General features: G+C 41.1%; 1 protein-coding gene across 2 annotated transcripts in view; it reads left to right on the top strand.

Annotated features, from left to right (window-relative positions):
• The window catches only part of Hmcn1 (hemicentin 1), a 457385-nt gene that overhangs the window by 396592 nt on the left and 42056 nt on the right, over positions 1-18737 (top strand). For both annotated transcript variants that reach the window (NM_001271292.2, XM_087580179.1), the window contains 11 exon segments: positions 2026-2239; positions 4162-4296; positions 5120-5310; positions 7288-7369; positions 9730-9999; positions 10521-10691; positions 10824-10994; positions 14893-15063; positions 15414-15584; positions 16051-16221; positions 16371-16541. In NM_001271292.2, coding sequence (NP_001258221.1) covers positions 2026-2239; positions 4162-4296; positions 5120-5310; positions 7288-7369; positions 9730-9999; positions 10521-10691; positions 10824-10994; positions 14893-15063; positions 15414-15584; positions 16051-16221; positions 16371-16541 — 1918 coding nt within the window.

Below are 18737 nucleotides of genomic sequence, written 5' to 3'. Positions count from 1 at the left end.
CAAAAGGGCTGAAACCAATAAGTACCCTTCTACCTGAAATTATTATTTTATTTTTGTGAAAATTTGTATCAGGAAAAAATCCAAGTTGTCGTACAGTTCTTGGTGCTCATAACCGTGTACAGGGATGACAAGATGTAAGACATTCTTGTGAATTTAAGTACGATGAAGAAAAATGCCAAAAGCGTGCCTTTCTCTATGCAGGTTTTTAAATAACCCTGTCTAATAATTGTCTTAAAAATGGAAACTCTTTGGAGCTACTGAAATGAGATGATTAATACCCTCAGTCATCTGTAGAACAGTAGCGATCAAGCAGAAACTGCTCAGTTTACAGGGAAATCTGCCTTTGGCTGCAATTGCTCTTCTAAGTCTTAAGGAGATGATTGAGGAAATAAGTTGTTTATTATTATTATTATTATTATTATTATTATTATTATTAAATCTTTTTTTACAGTCCAGTTGTTTTTCCCCTCCTAGTCTGCGCTCTGACTGTTCCTCATCATCCCATACCTCCTCCCCTGTCTCCCAGAGGATGTCCCCACCCCTCCACCCTAATCCCATGTGCCTCACCCTCCAGAGACTTGAGGAAATAAGTTTAAAATCTGTGAGACAGTACCGCCGTGGATACACTTAGAGGATCCTAGCAATGAGACATCTTATACCTAGCAGACAGGAGGCATGAGTAATATGTAAAATTCTTTTTGCAAGTAATATATATGAACTAGATGCTTCAACACTTAATTTCAATAAAAACAGACTTTTAACCTAGGTTTTCATAACCTGGACAGTTAGTGGTATTTAAGTGGAGAAACATTAAGCGTGAAAAAAGCACGCAACCAAATTCACATTGTTTCTATACTGAATGGTGATAAATTTTATATTTCCAATTCTTTTAGTGCTTCAGGTAAAACAAATATTTTTAATATTTTAGACTAGGGTAAACCAGTTAGGATACATAACCTCAGTGCATCTGGACACACTCAACCAACTCATGCTGTATTTATAAGCACCTTCTCTTTGAACAACTCTGCTTTATGTAGGCTCTGGGAAACATCAAGGAACTTAAGTGAGAATGAGCCAGGTATCTTTGAGAAACCAGCAGGCAGTGAGAGCAAAGAAAGAGAATAACTGAGAAAAGGAATCAGAGAAAAATGGAGACCACACCAGGTACCTGAGTCCGAAAGCCAGAGCAAGGAGGAGGATAACAGAGCCATCAATGAAAATAGGGAAGGCTGCAGAGGCAAGGGAAGGGGCACTGTCAACCCCTGGCTTGTCCCATTATAGCTGCAGCCCTCCAAACAGAAGCAGGAACAAGTTCAACTGCTAGAAGTTTGAAATAAGATCTAGATGTGACACAGGACATCATCAGCCTGTGAGTGGCATTTAAAGCTATGACACTAGATGAGATCCTCAAGGGTCTGAGACCAGAGAGAGAGAGACTAAAGGGGGACCAAAGACTGAATTCCTCACGAGTCAACATGAAAACACTGATGTTAAGGGGAAAACACAAGAAGGATGGAGCTGGGAAACTACCAAAGTGACACCCAAGTGCAGACCCTCCAACTCAGTTCGGGACTGACGAGGAGGTCAAGTCCAGGGAATGATGAAGTTGGCCATTGGACTCGGCAAGGGAGACTCCGGAAAAGCATTAGCCTTCATCCCACAGTGTCCTCTGATGGTTTTGGTCTTTGATCATTTTACCCTGAAGGTCCACTCTGTTGTCAAGATGCCAACAACCTTGGGGTTCTTTGTTCCTTTACCACATTACAGAGCAGCTGACCCGGTGGTGATTTCTAAGGTCTTATGAAATAATCATTCTAGTTCTGTGTGGTGTGGGGTTTACGCTTCAGCTCCTACACTTTAAATTAAAATAAAACACAAAGTCTAACATGATTATTTATGCTGAAAGATGGAAATTTAGATCACCATTAGGTAAGAGCTCTCCTTGGCAGAAGCGGTGCTGAAATTTTGTGTGCTTTATGTAGGAGGTCGTCATATACTGATTCTTGGAAAACCTTGTTTATTTAGCTGGAAGATGCTGGCACCTACACATGTGTTGCTAACAATGCTGCTGGTGAAGATACACATACTGTGACCCTGACTGTTCATGCCCTTCCCACTTTTACCGAACTTCCTGGAGACCTGTCATTAAATAAAGGAGAGCAGCTACGGCTAAGTTGTAAAGCCGTTGGCATTCCATTGCCCAAACTAACGTGGACCTTCAACAACAATATTATTCCAGGTTGGTGATGGTTCAGCTATAAATGCATGCACCCAGTCAGCAGCCTGGCCCGGTCTCTATGTCCTCTTGGGAGACCCCTGAGGAGTTGATTCTTTCTATTCTGTGAAATGGCTGGGAGCGGGAAATCACACGCAATCCCCCTACTTGAGAGATGGAGGCAGGAGAATCAGGAGTTTGGGGTCAACTTCAACTACTTGGTGAGCTACAAGCGAGCCTCTGCTATTGGAGGTGGTATCAGTAAATTAGGCAAATAAATAGAGCCAAAAATTAAATTCTGTAAAGTACTGTGTTTTTCCCTAGTACACACTCACTCTTTATTCTTTTGAAATGAATCATGAAACAATGAATTGTATGTTATGAATAAAATGTTACCAACCAAAAAAAAAAAAAACCCTGTCCCTGAAAGGAGACAGTATTGAATGTATCTTGGGCATCTACACTTGCCCTCTAGACCTGCATTGTTGACCAGTGGGTTTGGGGGCTGCTGGTAGAGACCTGCAGATTCACTCATTTTACAGAACACAGTGCTTCTTGCTGGATAAATGAACCTCAGAAATGAAGAGGTCAGTTGGCACATCAAGTTTATAGCCACTGTGCCACTGTGCGTTGTGTGTGTGTGTGTGTGTGTCTGTGTCTGTGTCTGTGTCTGTGTCTGTATCTCTGTGTGTCTGTGTCTGTGTGTCTGTGTCTGTGTGTGTCTGTGTGTGTATGTGTCTGTGTGTGTGTGTGAGAGAGAGAGAGAGAGAGGGAGAGAGAGAAAGAGAGAGAAAGAGAGAAAGAGAGAGAGAGGGAGAGAGATCTTTGAGACTATAATATATCATTTCTCCCTTTCCTCCCTCCAAACTCCCCTATATCCCTCCTTGTTCTCTTTTAGATCCATAGCTTTCTTCTCATTGTTGCCACACACATGTGCATATATACACTTGTTTAATTTCATCACCAAAGGTGCCACCAATAATGAGTATAAGCACACTGTGAGTAATGAGGTTGTCCTGTCTTCACAGTTCTCACATGCACGTACCAAATGCCCTGCTGGAGAAGGAGTGATAGCTTGAGATTTGTCATGGTGAATTTTGTGAATGACTGGTATTCATCAGCTATATTATCTTAGAACTTACATGCCATTCCTTTATAAAGAAAGGTGCTATCCAAAAATCAGAGCTCTTTTCCGAAGGCATGTTACTAATTCTGCCATTTAAACTTTGAAGCCTGTTTTCCCACCTAATGTAGTTGAATGGGGTTCTTTAAAAGTAGGTGAGACAATGCATACAAGGAAGCCGTATGTATGTAGTCGACGGCAGCTGTTTATGTTAGCGTCCTAATTCATTAGCAGGCTCACATTATGCTCTCACTCAAATACTGTAGCTGCCTTTGTAAATATTTACATCCTCGGCATTTATGATTTGTGGGGAATTTTAAGTTATTATAGATTTGATCATTGTGCTGTCATTGCCCAACGGAGGTGTGTTTTCATGATTTCCCCCGCAGCCTGCCAAGTCAGTTGGATTACAACTGAAAAGGTGTTCCCACCATTGATGTAAATTGTTTGGGAAGAAAACTGGCGGTGAGATAAATGGGATGGAAAATGCCATATTTCTGAATGAAAGGTTTTTGAAGCTCAGAGCAATCCTCAGCCTGATTTAAGCAGCAGGCTGAGATGAAAGGAACACTTTAAAATACTGCGGAGAGATGTTTGTTTTCGTTCTCTTTTCCTGTTCCACGGGCTGTTTTTGGTCCTTCAAATGAGTGTCTATAGACACAGTAAATAGCTCCAGGGTGGCTGTCTGGTAAGGGCTCTCTTGTTCAGTTAGGGTTCAATTGCTGACTTGCTCATAAATCTAACTTGCAAAATATTACGCTGCTGTGACATTTTCCTAGGTCACTGAGAGGCATCTGTGTTGTTTCCTAATCTGTTTCCTCAGCCCACTTTGACAGCGTCAATGGACACAGTGAACTTGTTATTGAGAAGGTGTCAAAGGAGGACTCGGGCACTTACGTGTGTACAGCAGAGAACAGCGTTGGCTTTGTGAAAGCGATTGGATTTGTTTATGTGAAAGGTAGGTGACCGTGTTCCACTTTCCCTTTCTGATTTATTCATAATGAAAGTTTGTTGCCTCACTATTATGTAATACAGCATAACTGTAGTTTATTATCCCAATGTCTGAACATGTATAGATTCATGAGGAAAAAAGAAACCATGAGTTTCAACTCAAAGGTAAACAGGGGCTGCAGAGATGGCTCTGTGGATAGAGGACTTGTGGTGCATGTGAGTTTGGATGCCCAAACCCCGACACCTACAAGCCCAGCACTCAGGAGACAGACAAAGGGGAAAGATAGATAGATAGATAGATAGATAGATAGATAGATAGATAGATAGATAGATAGATAGATAGATAGATAGAGGCTGGGATTGATGAGTTCTTGGTTCAAAAGGAGATTCTCCATCAATAAATAAATTGATGAGTGATTGGAGAAGACACATAAGCATCAACTTTTGATCTACACACACACAACACCTACAGACACATATGTTCACAATAAACACATGTATAACACACACACATATACACGCACATACACACATACATATACACACATACACACACACACACACACACACACACACACACACACACACACACACTCAAAAGGTAAGGAAAAAGTAAATTAAAGAGATCATTTGACATGAAGGGCATTTCCTCCACACAAGGACTGAGTTGACATTACTGGAGATTAGTAAGAGTGATGACTCTGAAAACTCATGACCTTTTAAAGTGACTTTCCCCTGCTTGCTAAGTTATATGCCTAAGTGTGTCAAAAGTCATAGAGGAAGTATCAGAACCTGCTTTTCCTTCCTGTCTGTCTCACGGTATTTCCCAGAGCCCCCAGTCTTCAAAGGTGATTACCCCTCTAACTGGATTGAACCACTCGGCGGGAATGCAATCCTAAATTGTGAAGTGAAAGGAGACCCTGCCCCAACCATCCAATGGAGTCGCAAGGGGGCTGACATAGAGATTAGCCACAGGATCCGACAACTGGGTAATGGCTCCTTGGCTATCTACGGTACCGTGGTAAGTCTCACTGGTGTTGTTGGCACCATCTACACTGCTGTGCCCTGTGTCAGTGCCATTCATAGAAAAGTTTCTTCTCCAGTCCTATGCAAATCATGAAATCAAAGCTAGCCTATTCCTCCTTTTAATTTTAGTGCAATATTTTAAATGTATGTTTTAACTGAGATATGTATGTATGTATGTATGTATGTATGTATGATAGAGAGAAGCCTAAAAGTTATTATCTATTAATATTATTAATATTATAGCATTTCGGTCTCTGTCTACTGTAATGCTTTAACCAGATTAAACATTTATCAAATGTTATGGTAGAGATCTTCAAAATCCTGTCTCTATCTTTTTGATTTTTTTCTGAGTTTACCTGACTATGCAATAAAATGCCGGAGTCGTTTAACTCGGCTCATACAAGAAGTATCAGAACGTGCTTTTCCTTCCTGCCTGTCTCACGGTATTTCCCAGAGCCCCCAGCCTTCAAAGACTAACCATAACTCAGTACCCATTCACTGTGACTTTTCCACCACTCCCTCCTGCTCATGCCCCGAGTCTCTGCCAACCACCATCCAACTCTCAACCTGGTCTATCCCACCTAGGAATGGAATCGCACAGTACTTCTTTTTCTGTGCCTGGCATGTGTCACTTATAACAGTTTCTGGTTGCCTGCCTTGTCACAGATGACAGGATTCCGTCCTTTACTGTGCTGAGTACTGGGGCATTACATTATGCATGCCATTAATTCATCTAGCAGCTAAACTCTTTTGAAACTATGAAAGTAGTGTAAGTTGGTGTTGTTTGCTCTAGTAAATAAGTATGGGCAATAAGACAATTTTATGGGTTTTTTCCAATAGTTCATCTATTATTTACTGTTAGGACATAAACTTCTTAAACCTATTTTAGAACAAGAAAATCCAGCTGTTATAAAAATGGTTATGAGTAAGCTGTAGGATAGATTTCATCAGGAAACTAATAAATACGCATGGCTCTGATCTCACTCAGTACTCAGGAAAGGAGAACGAGTCACCTAAATATTTCTTACCTAGTTTCTTAACTCACACTTGGTGAGCTCTCTTATGTGCTGTCATATTTAATTAATTGAAAACAATTAAAGTACATCATTGCCTACTCCAGTGGGACTTTCTTGGGCTTTATTTTCTTTATTTTTAAACTGTTGGCTGTTGTCAATTAACACTTCAGGTTTGAGAACTTGTTCTGGTTTTAATCAATGTCCAATTGTCTCTGCTTCTTCATGACTGCCTCTTCCTTCTACACAACAATTAATATTTCACGAACTTTCAAGACTTCTTTGAATATTATTATTAATGTTACAAGGTCTTTTAATTATACAACTTCATAGTCCTAAATATGTGGCATCGGCCTGGAATCTTCCGTGTCCCATTTCCAGTAGTTGCCTACTAGAAGCTCCCATGTGTATTGAATATTAAAACTTCAAGCGAAGCCCATATATGGTATTGTAAATAAGTAAAATTCAAACAGTACACATTTTCTCTATATATGTATATAAATTTGTGAAAGACTATAATTATTACGACTAAATTTATTTTTCACTTTCCTTAATTTCAAACTCCCTACGCATCCAGCTTGATACATTTTCAAAAACTCCAATTAGAAAGAACTCACTGTTGGTTAATTTCTTCTGGCTAGTTTAATGACTTCTGAGATGGACACGATCGTACCATTTTTCTTTCATAGTTTTTAAGAGGTGGTTATGAAATGATGCCATTTCTACTTTGATTTCCTGGGACTCAATATTATATGAAATGTTTTAATTTTGGAGTTTCTTTTAGCCTCATTTTTCCTCTTCCCCTCATTTTTTAACCTAGCTATGAGCATAGACATGGGTGGAGTGTTCTATTTTCATTAAAATGCTTCCCAAAAATTTAAATTCCAAACGAACTATCATATTGAAAGGGTGATGTGCCCTGCAGACCCCTGTTCTCACAAGCACACTTCTTTCCATAGAATGAAGACGCTGGTGACTATACATGTGTTGCTGCCAATGAGGCCGGGGTGGTAGAGCGCAGTATGAGTCTGACTCTGCAAAGTAAGTTCTTCTGTCAGTCTCCAGCTGACAAAACAGCAGGACTTATGTCTACTAGAGAATGACCATTTCCTTTAAACCTGCAACATATGTTTGAACAGTAGCTTTCAGTGTGTACTTTCCTTTCCTGGTGATATGGGAGCACTGCCATGAAGCATAACCCCAATATACCTCCACAGATTTCTTTCCCTCTCTTATCTGACACCCACAGTTCATGGTCACAGTGTCTCATTATCAGAACCTTTTTGACAACAGTGAGTGCCCTCTGTGGTTCACCAGACTCTTGCCACATGCTTTCAACGATGGCATTTTATACACTTTTAAAATATATATTGTGTGAGAGAAAAAATTCTTTCAATAAGAGGAAAGAATACATATTAAAAATAAAGAGTAATTTAAAGGCACTCAGAAAGCCTCCAGGGGGATTGGCAGCCCTCTTCCATGAATTAGCTGTGTCTGCAGAGTGGAGGCTTTGTTCTTCGTGGAGTCCCTCAGTGGGTGCCAAAAGTAGGCCAAGCTTCCTAAACTAGAGCACAGCATGGCAGACTCTGCTGACCCACGTCAAGGAAAATGTTATCAGCTCAGCTCACACACACATCCCGACAGTGAATACTCATAATCACTAACACGGAAAGGCCAGAAATACTATTGACATTAAGCTCAAAGCACAGAGCGGTGTTTTCACTCAGATGAAATGTTTACCTTTCATGACTATGTAAACGATGTGCTCCATTTAACCTGAAATATGTATGCATGGTCCATTCTATTTATACATTCTAGCTTTGTGGACATCAAACATGTCTATGGTATCTAAATCAAGAGTCTTAAGTTTAACTTCATACTTTTCTTGGCCATGGTATCATGAGCGTACAAGCTTGTTTAGCAACTTTATCCATACTTAGTGTGAATACAAACCAGATTTAGCATCACTCTGCAAATACATAATGTTATCTAAATATAAGGAAGTGAGTGAAAGCAATAGCCATTTCTATAGCGATATGGATGTGATGTGGTGAATTGCTGGTATAGTTCTATATGGTAAGTACAGTTCTATATGGTAAGTACAGTTCTATATGGTAAGTACAGTTCTATATGGTATGTACAGTTCTATATGGTAAGTACAGTTCTATATGGTATGTACAGTTCTATATGGTATGTACAGTTCTATATGGTATGTACAGTTCTATATGGTACTTGGTACTTGCTGAGACAACAGAGTTAAGGCAAGAAAATAACTTTTCTCAAAACATGTCAGTAACCCTTATAAAAAACGCTAGTGTATAAGTGTTATGACAGAATGTGTTTGCTTCCATTTTGTTTTATGCTTTAGATAGTAAGGCACACTTGTCTCTACATAAAATAGACACCCACCATGCAGAAGTATCTGATGCTTTTTCTCTTCTCTCTCAGCCACGGTTCAGTTAAGCCTCGCCGTGTCTGTGTGGTCATCCCATGGTTCTCTTTTTCTCAATGTCCTTGCTGCCCTGTGCTCTCATATTCAACAGCAACGTCATCTGAGATTCTTCAGGGGAAAGGAAAGCATAGAATTAGCAAACACTAGAAACTTTGTGAACCACCACCCGGTCCCCTGGGGTCAAGCATCCTTTCTAGGCATAAAACTACCAAGTCTTTCCATGCTACATCTCTCACCAAATAGAGATTTCTTCTCCCTGAAATGACCCTCCTCAGTTTTGAAAACACAGTTTTCAAGCTAATTTTACAAACATGTAGAACAATATAGAGATAGGCATCCTGCCAGCAGCTACATTCAACTCCTTGTACATCTGGTTCTTTCCAGGAACTTCATCTGGGTTGCTGTTCTTGCCCAGAGTCTCCCTCCTCCCAAAACTCCTTCCTTTCATACCAGGGTTCCCATTTCTTCCTATTTAATTCTTCAGGAGTTGGTTCTTTGTATCCTTTATAAACCAGCTTTCCGTCCATCTCTTAACTCCTTCCCATGCTTTTTGGTTTCATCATCATGCTGACATTACTTTCTATTTTGAAGCAATCTCACCCAGTTATGAAAGACAGATCCATGTTCCTGGTTGACATCTCAATTTTGAAATTCCTTTGTGGACACATCTGACTCTACCTGCCATCTAGGAGACATGAGTGCCTCACAGATATCTGAAGGTCAAAGTCCTAAAACAATACAAATCACCATCCACTCCTCGCTGCCTCCCATCCAATCTCCTTTCTTCTTATGTTATTGAGTTACCCAAACACAAACCTTACTGCTCAGCTCATTAGTTCATACTACCTGATGGCAAAATTCCTTTCAAAATAAAGTCGCCACATTTTGTAAGATAAGATATTAATATAGCCCCTTAACCACCAAGACACAGTATCTACTTTCTTCACAGGTTCTCCCATGATCACTCTTGAGCCTGTGGAAACCATTGTGGATGCCGGTGGCAGAGTCACATTGGATTGTCAAGCAGCTGGTGAACCTCAGCCAACCATCACATGGTCCCGTCAAGGGCGCCCCATCCCCTGGGATAACCGACTTACCATGCTGCCTAATAGTTCATTATACATCGCTGCTGCTCGCAAGGAAGACACCTCTGAATATGAGTGTGTTGCCCGAAACTTGATGGGCTCTGTCCTTGTCAGAGTGCCCGTCATAGTCCAGGGTGCGTGGGAAATGGAACCCAAGACAGCTCAGATTCCCAGTCTCCTTCCAGTTTACCAACTAGTAAGATTAAAACAACACAGTGTAGAGTATTCAAATCCACACTAATCATTCAGAATCTTAAAGTAAATTTTCATTAAAAACTAAGCAAAAATGTTCAGAAATTGATGTATATTATATAGAGATGTATATATATATACATATATATATATATATATATATATATGGTAGATAGATAGATTGATAGACACACACACACATGGTAAGTAGTATATAAATTTCTTCATCTCTTATTCTTCTCATAGCCACAACCACAAGAATCAGCAGAGGATCTGAGAGGGAATTTCATTGACTAAGTTATTGTCTCACTAGTAGATATTAATTTTACCCCTAAGGGAAAGTTTCCATAGCTGCTCCCCAGCAATCACACTCAGTTCTACACCCAGTAGGTAACTCCAGTGAAATTATTCTTAGAAACTTTCACTTGCAAACCTGAGACAGCACTCAATGTTTTGTTTGCAGTGCATGGTGGGTTTTCGTTGTGGTCTGCCTGGAGGTCCTGCAGTGTCACCTGTGGAAAAGGCATCCAAAAGAGGAGCAGGCTATGCAACAACCCTCCTCCAGCCAATGGAGGGAGGCCATGCCAAGGCTCAGAGTCAGAAGCACGACAGTGTCAAAATAAGTTGTGTCCAGGTATGTCTCTGCATTCAGTGAATAGGCATGTGTTTAATAGACACTAATTTATGTTCCTACCTTTGGCTGCCTCGTGGTCACTACTTGCCATTCGACTTTAGCTAATGATGTAATGGTTTTACCTCCCTGTAGTGGATGGTCACTGGTCAGAATGGAGCTTCTGGGAAGAATGCTCAAGAAGCTGTGGGCATGGCAACCAAACTAGGACGAGAACTTGCAGTAACCCACCGGCTCAGCATGGTGGGCGGCCATGTGAGGGGTATGCTGTGGAAACCATCATGTGTAACATTCGGCCTTGCCCAGGTGAGGACCCACCAGTGACACCAGCAAAGCTTTTATACTTTAACTCCCTATACATTAAGATCCCTTTTTTCTTCATTATGAAAAGTTGTTATGACTTCTATCTTCAGGAACATGTTCGTTCCCTGTGTTGTCTTTCTGTTTCATAAAGAGCCTTGTGAAGGGATGGCAGGATTGCAGTAGAAACAACTCACGTAAAAGAACAGGAAAGCAGCTCTGGACTTGGTGTATTTTACATCATGCCCAGAAACTTAAGAATATAGGAACTCATATATTGAAAGATGATGGGGACTTAAGGTGACATGCAATCTAGTCACCCATTTTCAAGGGAGGAAATGAGCTCAGAGGGGTTAAATATTCACCAAGAAGTGTGCTACTCATGAGGAAAATTCTAGTAGCATGTCATTTACCATCTCACCTATCGACCCTGCTGATGAGAGCCATTCCAATGCTCAGATTCAAGTGACAGGGTTCAACGTAAATAAATGAAAAAAATTCTTCTTTCAGGTAAAATTGAATGCAAGGATTTGTCCAGTGTTTCTACTAGTGTGTTGCCCATCTTGGATCTCCACTAATATTCTCTTTGGCTTAATTCTCCATTAAATTCTTCCCATGTGTGGAAAAAATGACGGCAAGCAACTTGTGGCTCACAGTGGCCTTGTAATCTCAGCCTTCAGAGTGGAAAAGTTCCTCTCTTTGAGATTCATTTCAGCTTCTGAGAAATAACTATTTCTGAGTTCAAATTTGTCTCATGCTTTTGTCTGAACTGAACTAAATCTAGGAGGTGGGCACCCTGGGGAACATGTGAGTGACATCCTCACTTTAGGTCATCAAGGGGTTCTAGACCTTTAGGAAAGACCATGCAGAAGAGAAGGACTAGTCAGGAACTCATTCATTCATTCATCTAGACTCTAGTTTATTATGTACTCTTCTTTGAAGATACTTGGATTTCTAAGCACTTGAGCGAATGGAATATGAAATATTCTAGGGAATATAAATAGAATATTAAGTAGAGTGATTTTAATATTGATAAACATAGTGAGTAAACTCAAAAGGGAGAATTGGTGGAACAAAACTGAGAGAAAATATTCAAAAAGAGAAAGAATCACTGAGGTAAGTATCGCATCTTACTATATACATGAATAAAACTTTTAGAAAATGGTGGAAATATAGTAATTAATAGATTAACTAAGGTTTGAGTGGTTAGTAAAACAGAATTGAAGATTTGAACCAAGGCTGCTGTGATTGGAGTACCTTTCAGAAGTTTGGTTTTCACTCTTGTATTTCATCAAAAATAATACTGATCAGGGAGTGGTGGTACATACCTATAATCTTCCCCAAAACAGACAGACAGACAGGGAAAACCCACTACCCTGAAGTCTTTAACATAAGTAAAAAGCCACGGATTTGCTTTAGTCTTAAAAAAATAAACAATCTAATGTAGTGGTATTATTCTAAAGGAAAAAGAAATATTAATACCTAATTAGAAAACTTGTCTACAATTTGTCAGGTATATTATTAATGTGATTATGTAATGAAAGTCTAAAGGGTGTTTGCAATTGCATTAAAATAAATGTCAGTGTACCCTACATGCTTGGTAGCTAATTGTTTACTATTATTTTTGCTCACTGTCTTATTGTTTTACTCTTTGAGGGCTTGGTAATGTCACTCCCTTGAGTAGATGCCCACCATCGAGGCAGTAGGGAACCACAGAAACTAGCAGGCACTGCTATTTCCCCTTAGAGTGTGTGTGTGTGTGTGTGTGTGTGTGTGTGTGTGGATAGTTTACAGCTAGATCAGAATTTTATTAGTCTTTTGCCCACCATTGTTAGCACATACTTGCTTATCTTGCATTCATTGCTCTTACGCTTTTCATAAAATACTGACTTTTCTGTTGACTCTGATACAGCTGTTATTGCTTCCTATTGCAAAGAACTTTTTGCTTATTATTTATTGATCGATTTACATCAATAAGGACTCATATTCAGAAGTGTAATAACTCAAGTATAATTCAGGGGTTAACCACTATTCATTTATCTACCGATATGCTCAAAATATCCTGGATTTTGTCTTGGAAGTTTCAGTGAACCCTGAGTATTGAGCCTAACACATAGAAACCAAAACTCTTGCATAACTTCTAGGGCTGAGCACCTCAGACCCCAGATCTTTTCTAGAGTCTCTACTTCTAGCCCACATCCCTGATGCTCTTCACAGAGCTTCCACTATTACAACAAATGAACTTACTGTGCTTTACACTCTTTAGCGATTCCTCTCCACTTGTGTTTTCTTTGTCGTTTGGTTTGGCTGTTTGGGAGGTTTTCAGTATCATCCAAACTCTGTGATATTGTGTGTGTTCTCTGGTTTATACTGTCTTTCTTCTTTCTCCCATGTTTTTCTTTTTTTCTTTCCTCTTTGCTTCTTTCTTTTTGTGTATCTGTCTATACGAAAGAAGGTTTTCAATCCAACTGCATCTTGTGTCATAAAAGTCAGTTTGGTTAGGGTTTCTTTGTAAATTAAATATAAAGAAGACCAAACTTTTTCAAAGAGGTTTTCAAACGTCCATTTGCATAGAGTAGAAACAGGCAGACATTGCATAATAAACACCACTCCACTCTAGGCTCCTTTGATAAAGCATCCTTATGGTGTCAGAGGTTTGGACTTGGTTGACTCACATCCTTGAATTGTCACTCTATTAAATTCACTGGGTCCTGCAGAACATCTGAAGCGATTCAGTCAATGTGAGGACTGCAAGCATTACACTCTAGGCTGGGTTTTAAGTGCTCCGTCCTGGCTTCTTAGGTTTAGTCCAACATTGTCTTAGAACAAATTCTTGTATGACAAGGTTTGCCTCTATCTGTAAAGCAGGAGAATAAGTAGTCACCTTAATCAAAGATCAATTAATTATGAGAAAATGCAAGATGTTTTAATATTTTCTTTAAAATTATTACCTCATTGGTTGATTTTAATATTACAGTTTCTTATAAGTTGTGTTGAGAATACTAAGGTCCAAGTCATACCCCCCCCCCTTTTGGTTCATATTTTGGTAAAACTAGTGACCAATGAAGCATATTCTATGGGCACCATATCTAGAAGGTTCTTTAAGGGAAATACAGCCTGATACTGACTCTTGCACAAGAGAAAGCACAGAGCTGATTCTCAGCCCATGCACCTGGTAGGAAGCGTGAGCTGTCCCAGGCCTGTGGTCAGATGCCGTAATGTGTTAGTTACCAAAAGGAAGCCTTCAGTGCAGATCTTGGAAACTACTGGTCAGTTTTGCTTCTGTTGTTTAGCAAGTAGGTGAGTGTGTTATTCCAAATTTCTAATTCATGAACATTATGTAATGGAGAAAACTGTTCAAAGACTTAGTCCTGTGCAAATCACCCTGTTGTTGAAAGATCCAAGAACATGTATAAGTGGGAAGCCAGGCCATGTTTAGAGATGCACCCTTGCGATCTTAGATCCAAAATAGCATTGTTGACGGTTTCGTGTTCCCTACAGCACATCTCAATCTAGTAAACAGACTTGCATAGCTGCTTCTGGTCTCCTCTGCCATCCCTAGAGGACCAAATGTGGACAAGTGCTTAGCGAGAGTTTAAACACTTGGGTTCTGTTTACATATGGTTCCTTGATTAAATTTGATTTTAATAAAATAGTCTCCTTTGAATAATTGTAAGCATTTATTTTGGCATTAGTTAAGCCTTCTGAATGTTCCTGGACACAAATCTCCTTTGAAAACCAAACATGAGAGAAGAAGAACATCATTAGTTCTATTTCTTTTGGTTCAATTTTAGTTATTTTAGATTGTGGGAATTTTAACTTACTATGGAGTTAATTTATTTGCATAATTTTGTTTTTTAAATAAATATGGCTCTGTGGTTGAAACTGTCTCTGGTGTTTGTAGTCCATGGTGTGTGGAATGCTTGGCAACCTTGGGGTTCGTGCAGCAAAAGCTGTGGAAAAGGCAGTCAGACAAGAACAAGACTTTGCAACAGCCCGCCACCGTCATTTGGTGGGGCCTACTGCAATGGAGCAGAAACCCAGATGCAAGTCTGCAATGAGAGACACTGTCCAGGTGAGAGGCATAAAGTAAGGTTACCACATTAAACCCATTAACATCTACCTCCCACACATTCACACATTCACGCCATGGTTTGACCTGGTCATACTTTTTTTTTAGGATTTATTTGTGTGTGTGTGTGTGTGTGTGTGTGTGTGTGTGTGTGTGTGTGTGTGTGTAAAAGCCAAAAGGGGTCAGAGGCTCTGAATTTACAGGCAGTTGTGAGCCACCCAACATGGATGCTGAAAACCAAACTCTCGTCCTCTAGAAGAGCCCCTAGCACTTAACATGTAAGCCATCTCTACATGCAGCAGCTCTGGTCATATGTTTTATGTAGTAACCAAGCACGTTTTCTGTTAATCCAGTGGATGGCAAGTGGGCAGCTTGGACCAGTTGGAGTACCTGCACTGTATCCTGTGGAGGAGGTACCAGGAAGAGAACAAGGGACTGTTCTGACCCAGTGCCACAGTATGGAGGAAACAAATGCGAAGGGACTGGTGTCCAGAGTGACTTTTGCAATAGTGACCCTTGTCCAAGTGAGTGTTGGAAACAGTGAGTCGATGTTAGTTCCTTAAAGATGTAAACTTCCTTAAAGTTTTGCTATGGCCTCCAATCCTTGAAGTTATGATACTGTGTTGCTTGTTCTTTGGCCTTTAAATAAGCATGCCAAAGTGATGTCTGGTTTTAGTGTGTTCTCGATGTTATAGTCTCTGCTCCTCAGAAGTAGAGACTATCTCTTATATCACCTCTAGCTCATGCAATAATTTAAATATAATATGAGACCAGTTGAAGGGATTCCCATCATTATTAGCATATGTTCTCTGTCTCTATTGAAAACATCACCTAAGTCATCTGGTGATTTGGAAAGATATCCATTTATTGGTTCGTTTTCTTTCTGTTCATTTCTTAAAGGGTTCCCCTTGACTTGGGGACAAATGTCATGGTTTCTTCCACATCTCAGTTTTAAAGCTCTGTTTTATGTCAAATTATTTCACTTCGTAGCCCATGGCAACTGGAGCCCTTGGAGTGGCTGGGGGATGTGCAGTCGGACATGCAATGGAGGGCAGATGAGACGGTACCGCACATGTGATAATCCACGGCCCTCCAATGGAGGAAGAGCCTGTGGGGGTCCAGATACCCAGATCCAGAGGTGCAATACTGACATGTGTCCTGGTGAGCCTCTTCCTTTCTGTCCGTGGGATGAGTAAACCTCTTCACTTAGTGATCCTTGCTGTCGCCCTGCCACTTGCACATCAGCAGTATCCTCGGCAGAGATTGTAAAGCTGATTCATTAATCCAGAACATTCCATTCTTGTTCACAGTGGATGGAAGTTGGGGAACATGGCATAGTTGGAGTCATTGTTCTGTCTCTTGCGGGGGAGGTGAAAGAACTCGAAAGCGGTTATGTGACAATCCTGTGCCCTCTAAAAGTGGCCGTTCCTGTCCAGGAGATGCCACCCAAGTCTCCAGATGCAACATGCAGGCTTGTCCGGGTAAGTGAGCTGTGCTCGGGCAAGACCATTGCTAGCACAAATCGAGAGGCTTCATGCAAATTAGAATGAAGGTATCATTTGGAGCCCACAATAAATAAAACAACTCTGGAATTATCATTTTTTAAAATGTGATTTTCCCCCCCTTTAAGAGTGTTGACAGCTAGGTTTTGGCTCTGTTTGCTCCTTTGGGGCTTCCTTGTGTCAGAGGACATATTTCTAAAGATTTTAGCGAGGCCAACATTGACAGTTCCATATTGTTGACATGGGAAGACTATTGGCCTTTATAAAGCTCTATGTTTTCTTAAGAAATAAAATGTCCCTGAAAATGGAAAAGGCCCCACCTGACAGGGTGAGAATGATTTAAGTTGAGTGTTTTACGTAGAACCAGACAAACGGAAAGGCTGGGTGTCTACTCCTCGGTGCTCAGTCAGCACGCCTGTGCACAAAGGGTCATGGAGGGTTTTGAGATGCCTTCCTGGAGCAGAGAACAGTTCTGGCTTCAGATAATGGGTTTCGTAGTCCAGATAGATGGACAGCTTGCTTCCCAGAGTCAGACAAGACTTTCAGGAACCCAACCAGGTAGCCAGATGGAGGAAACATCTATTTCTGTGACGGGACTCAAGTGCCTCAGTTAAAATAGAAGCCATGCTTGTCAGTAACCATCCAGAAAATTGAAAATAGCAACCCTGCCCAGCACGTCTCTCTTTCCCCTGCTTAGGACCGAGGAAAGAGGAACTTTTCGTATTTGCCCTTTAATCAGATTGCTTTGGTATGAATTTTACAATGCTGTCAAAATTGTAATATAGCTATCAATTTTTTCACAATTATTATCTGATAGATACATCTAATTGTCCCGGGCGACCTCTCACCAGCAAGAAAACACGCGGGGACATACGAATCCTTGCTGCAGCCAAAACTTTTATTGAATCTTAAGGAGAGCCCTGCGCGCCGGCATGGCGCGGCTTATATACACCCTAGCGCGGCACATCCACACCTGATTGGTCGCTTACCCATGATCTCATTAGGCATGCCCCGGAGTGGGCAAAGACCTGGCATGAAGGCACTCTTGCACATGCGCACACAGTTAACTTCCTGAAAGGAAGTCGGCTGGCGCGGCGGAGGCCAGCGCCATCTTGTCTAGCTCGGCCTTCCACGTGGGGCGCAGTGGAAGCCAGCACCATCTAGTGGTGGCGAATGTTATTGCGGCCCTCTACATCTCCCCCTTATTATTTTATTAATTAATAACAGTAAATTATTGTCTAGGCTGGTCTAGGTCCCTGCAGTTACGTCCATCTGCTGTGGCTCCTGTCTTAGGTCGTTCCTCTATGTCACAGCCTTATCTGTCGAAGGGTAACCCTATCGCCACCGGGCCCCGTGTCTTAGATTGGTCTGTGCATGAGGAAAGTTGCCCGTCTCTGGATACCACAGTGCTGTGTGACAGTCACTGATAATGAACTAGGGCGAACTCTAAAAAGAGGCCTGCCAGAAGGTGAGTTAGTGGGGAGATCATGATCACCCTATCGCGTGCAATGAGGAAACCTCAGCGATGTAGAAGGGCTGATCAAAGAATCATTGAGTCTCTCTCATCCCAATGCAATGGATCCACAGATCCATGGGGTGCGAGAGCAGAGAACTCAGATACCGACTAATTTTTGAAGATAGATAACCAAATTTTAGGGGAGGCCCCTTGTTCAAATGGCCACAAGTGCTTGAGTGATAACGGCCTTGTCACGTTTCTATTGAGATCTGAGTTTGCAAACCAACCATAGCATGAACACTAATCCACAGCATAGGGCTGCACCAAACAGAGCCACCCCCACCCATTCTTTGAAGTACTAGGAATCCAAATCCTATGAGGCAGTGTGAGGGCTAGAGGTAGTTTCCGAGGGATCCATCCGGGAGTCATTTCTAGGCATCAGAATTCTCCATGTAAGTCGTTCTGGTAGCCAGAATGGGTTGTCTTCTTCCTGTGGGAAAACACAAACCGCTCCCCTGGATCTTATTAAAATAGGATCCAGGCCTTTCCATAGACCAGTCAAAACATCTTTCCATTTTACCATTTCTTTTGGTCTATCAGGCTCTGAATAGTGACGTTCGGCCGCAGTATGGCCTTGGGCATCAAGATTTAAAAAATTAAGGGTGAAGAGTGCCATGGAAACAGCTACTCTTGGTACTAAGGGTAGAGCCTCCTCGACT

Source organism: Rattus norvegicus, chromosome 13 (assembly GCF_021556685.1).
Source record: "Rattus norvegicus strain SHRSP/BbbUtx chromosome 13, alternate assembly SHRSP_T2T, whole genome shotgun sequence".
Taxonomy (NCBI): Eukaryota; Metazoa; Chordata; class Mammalia; order Rodentia; family Muridae; genus Rattus; species Rattus norvegicus.
The sequence above is the reverse complement of the archived record's forward strand: the minus strand, read 5'-3'. Positions and strand labels throughout refer to the sequence as shown.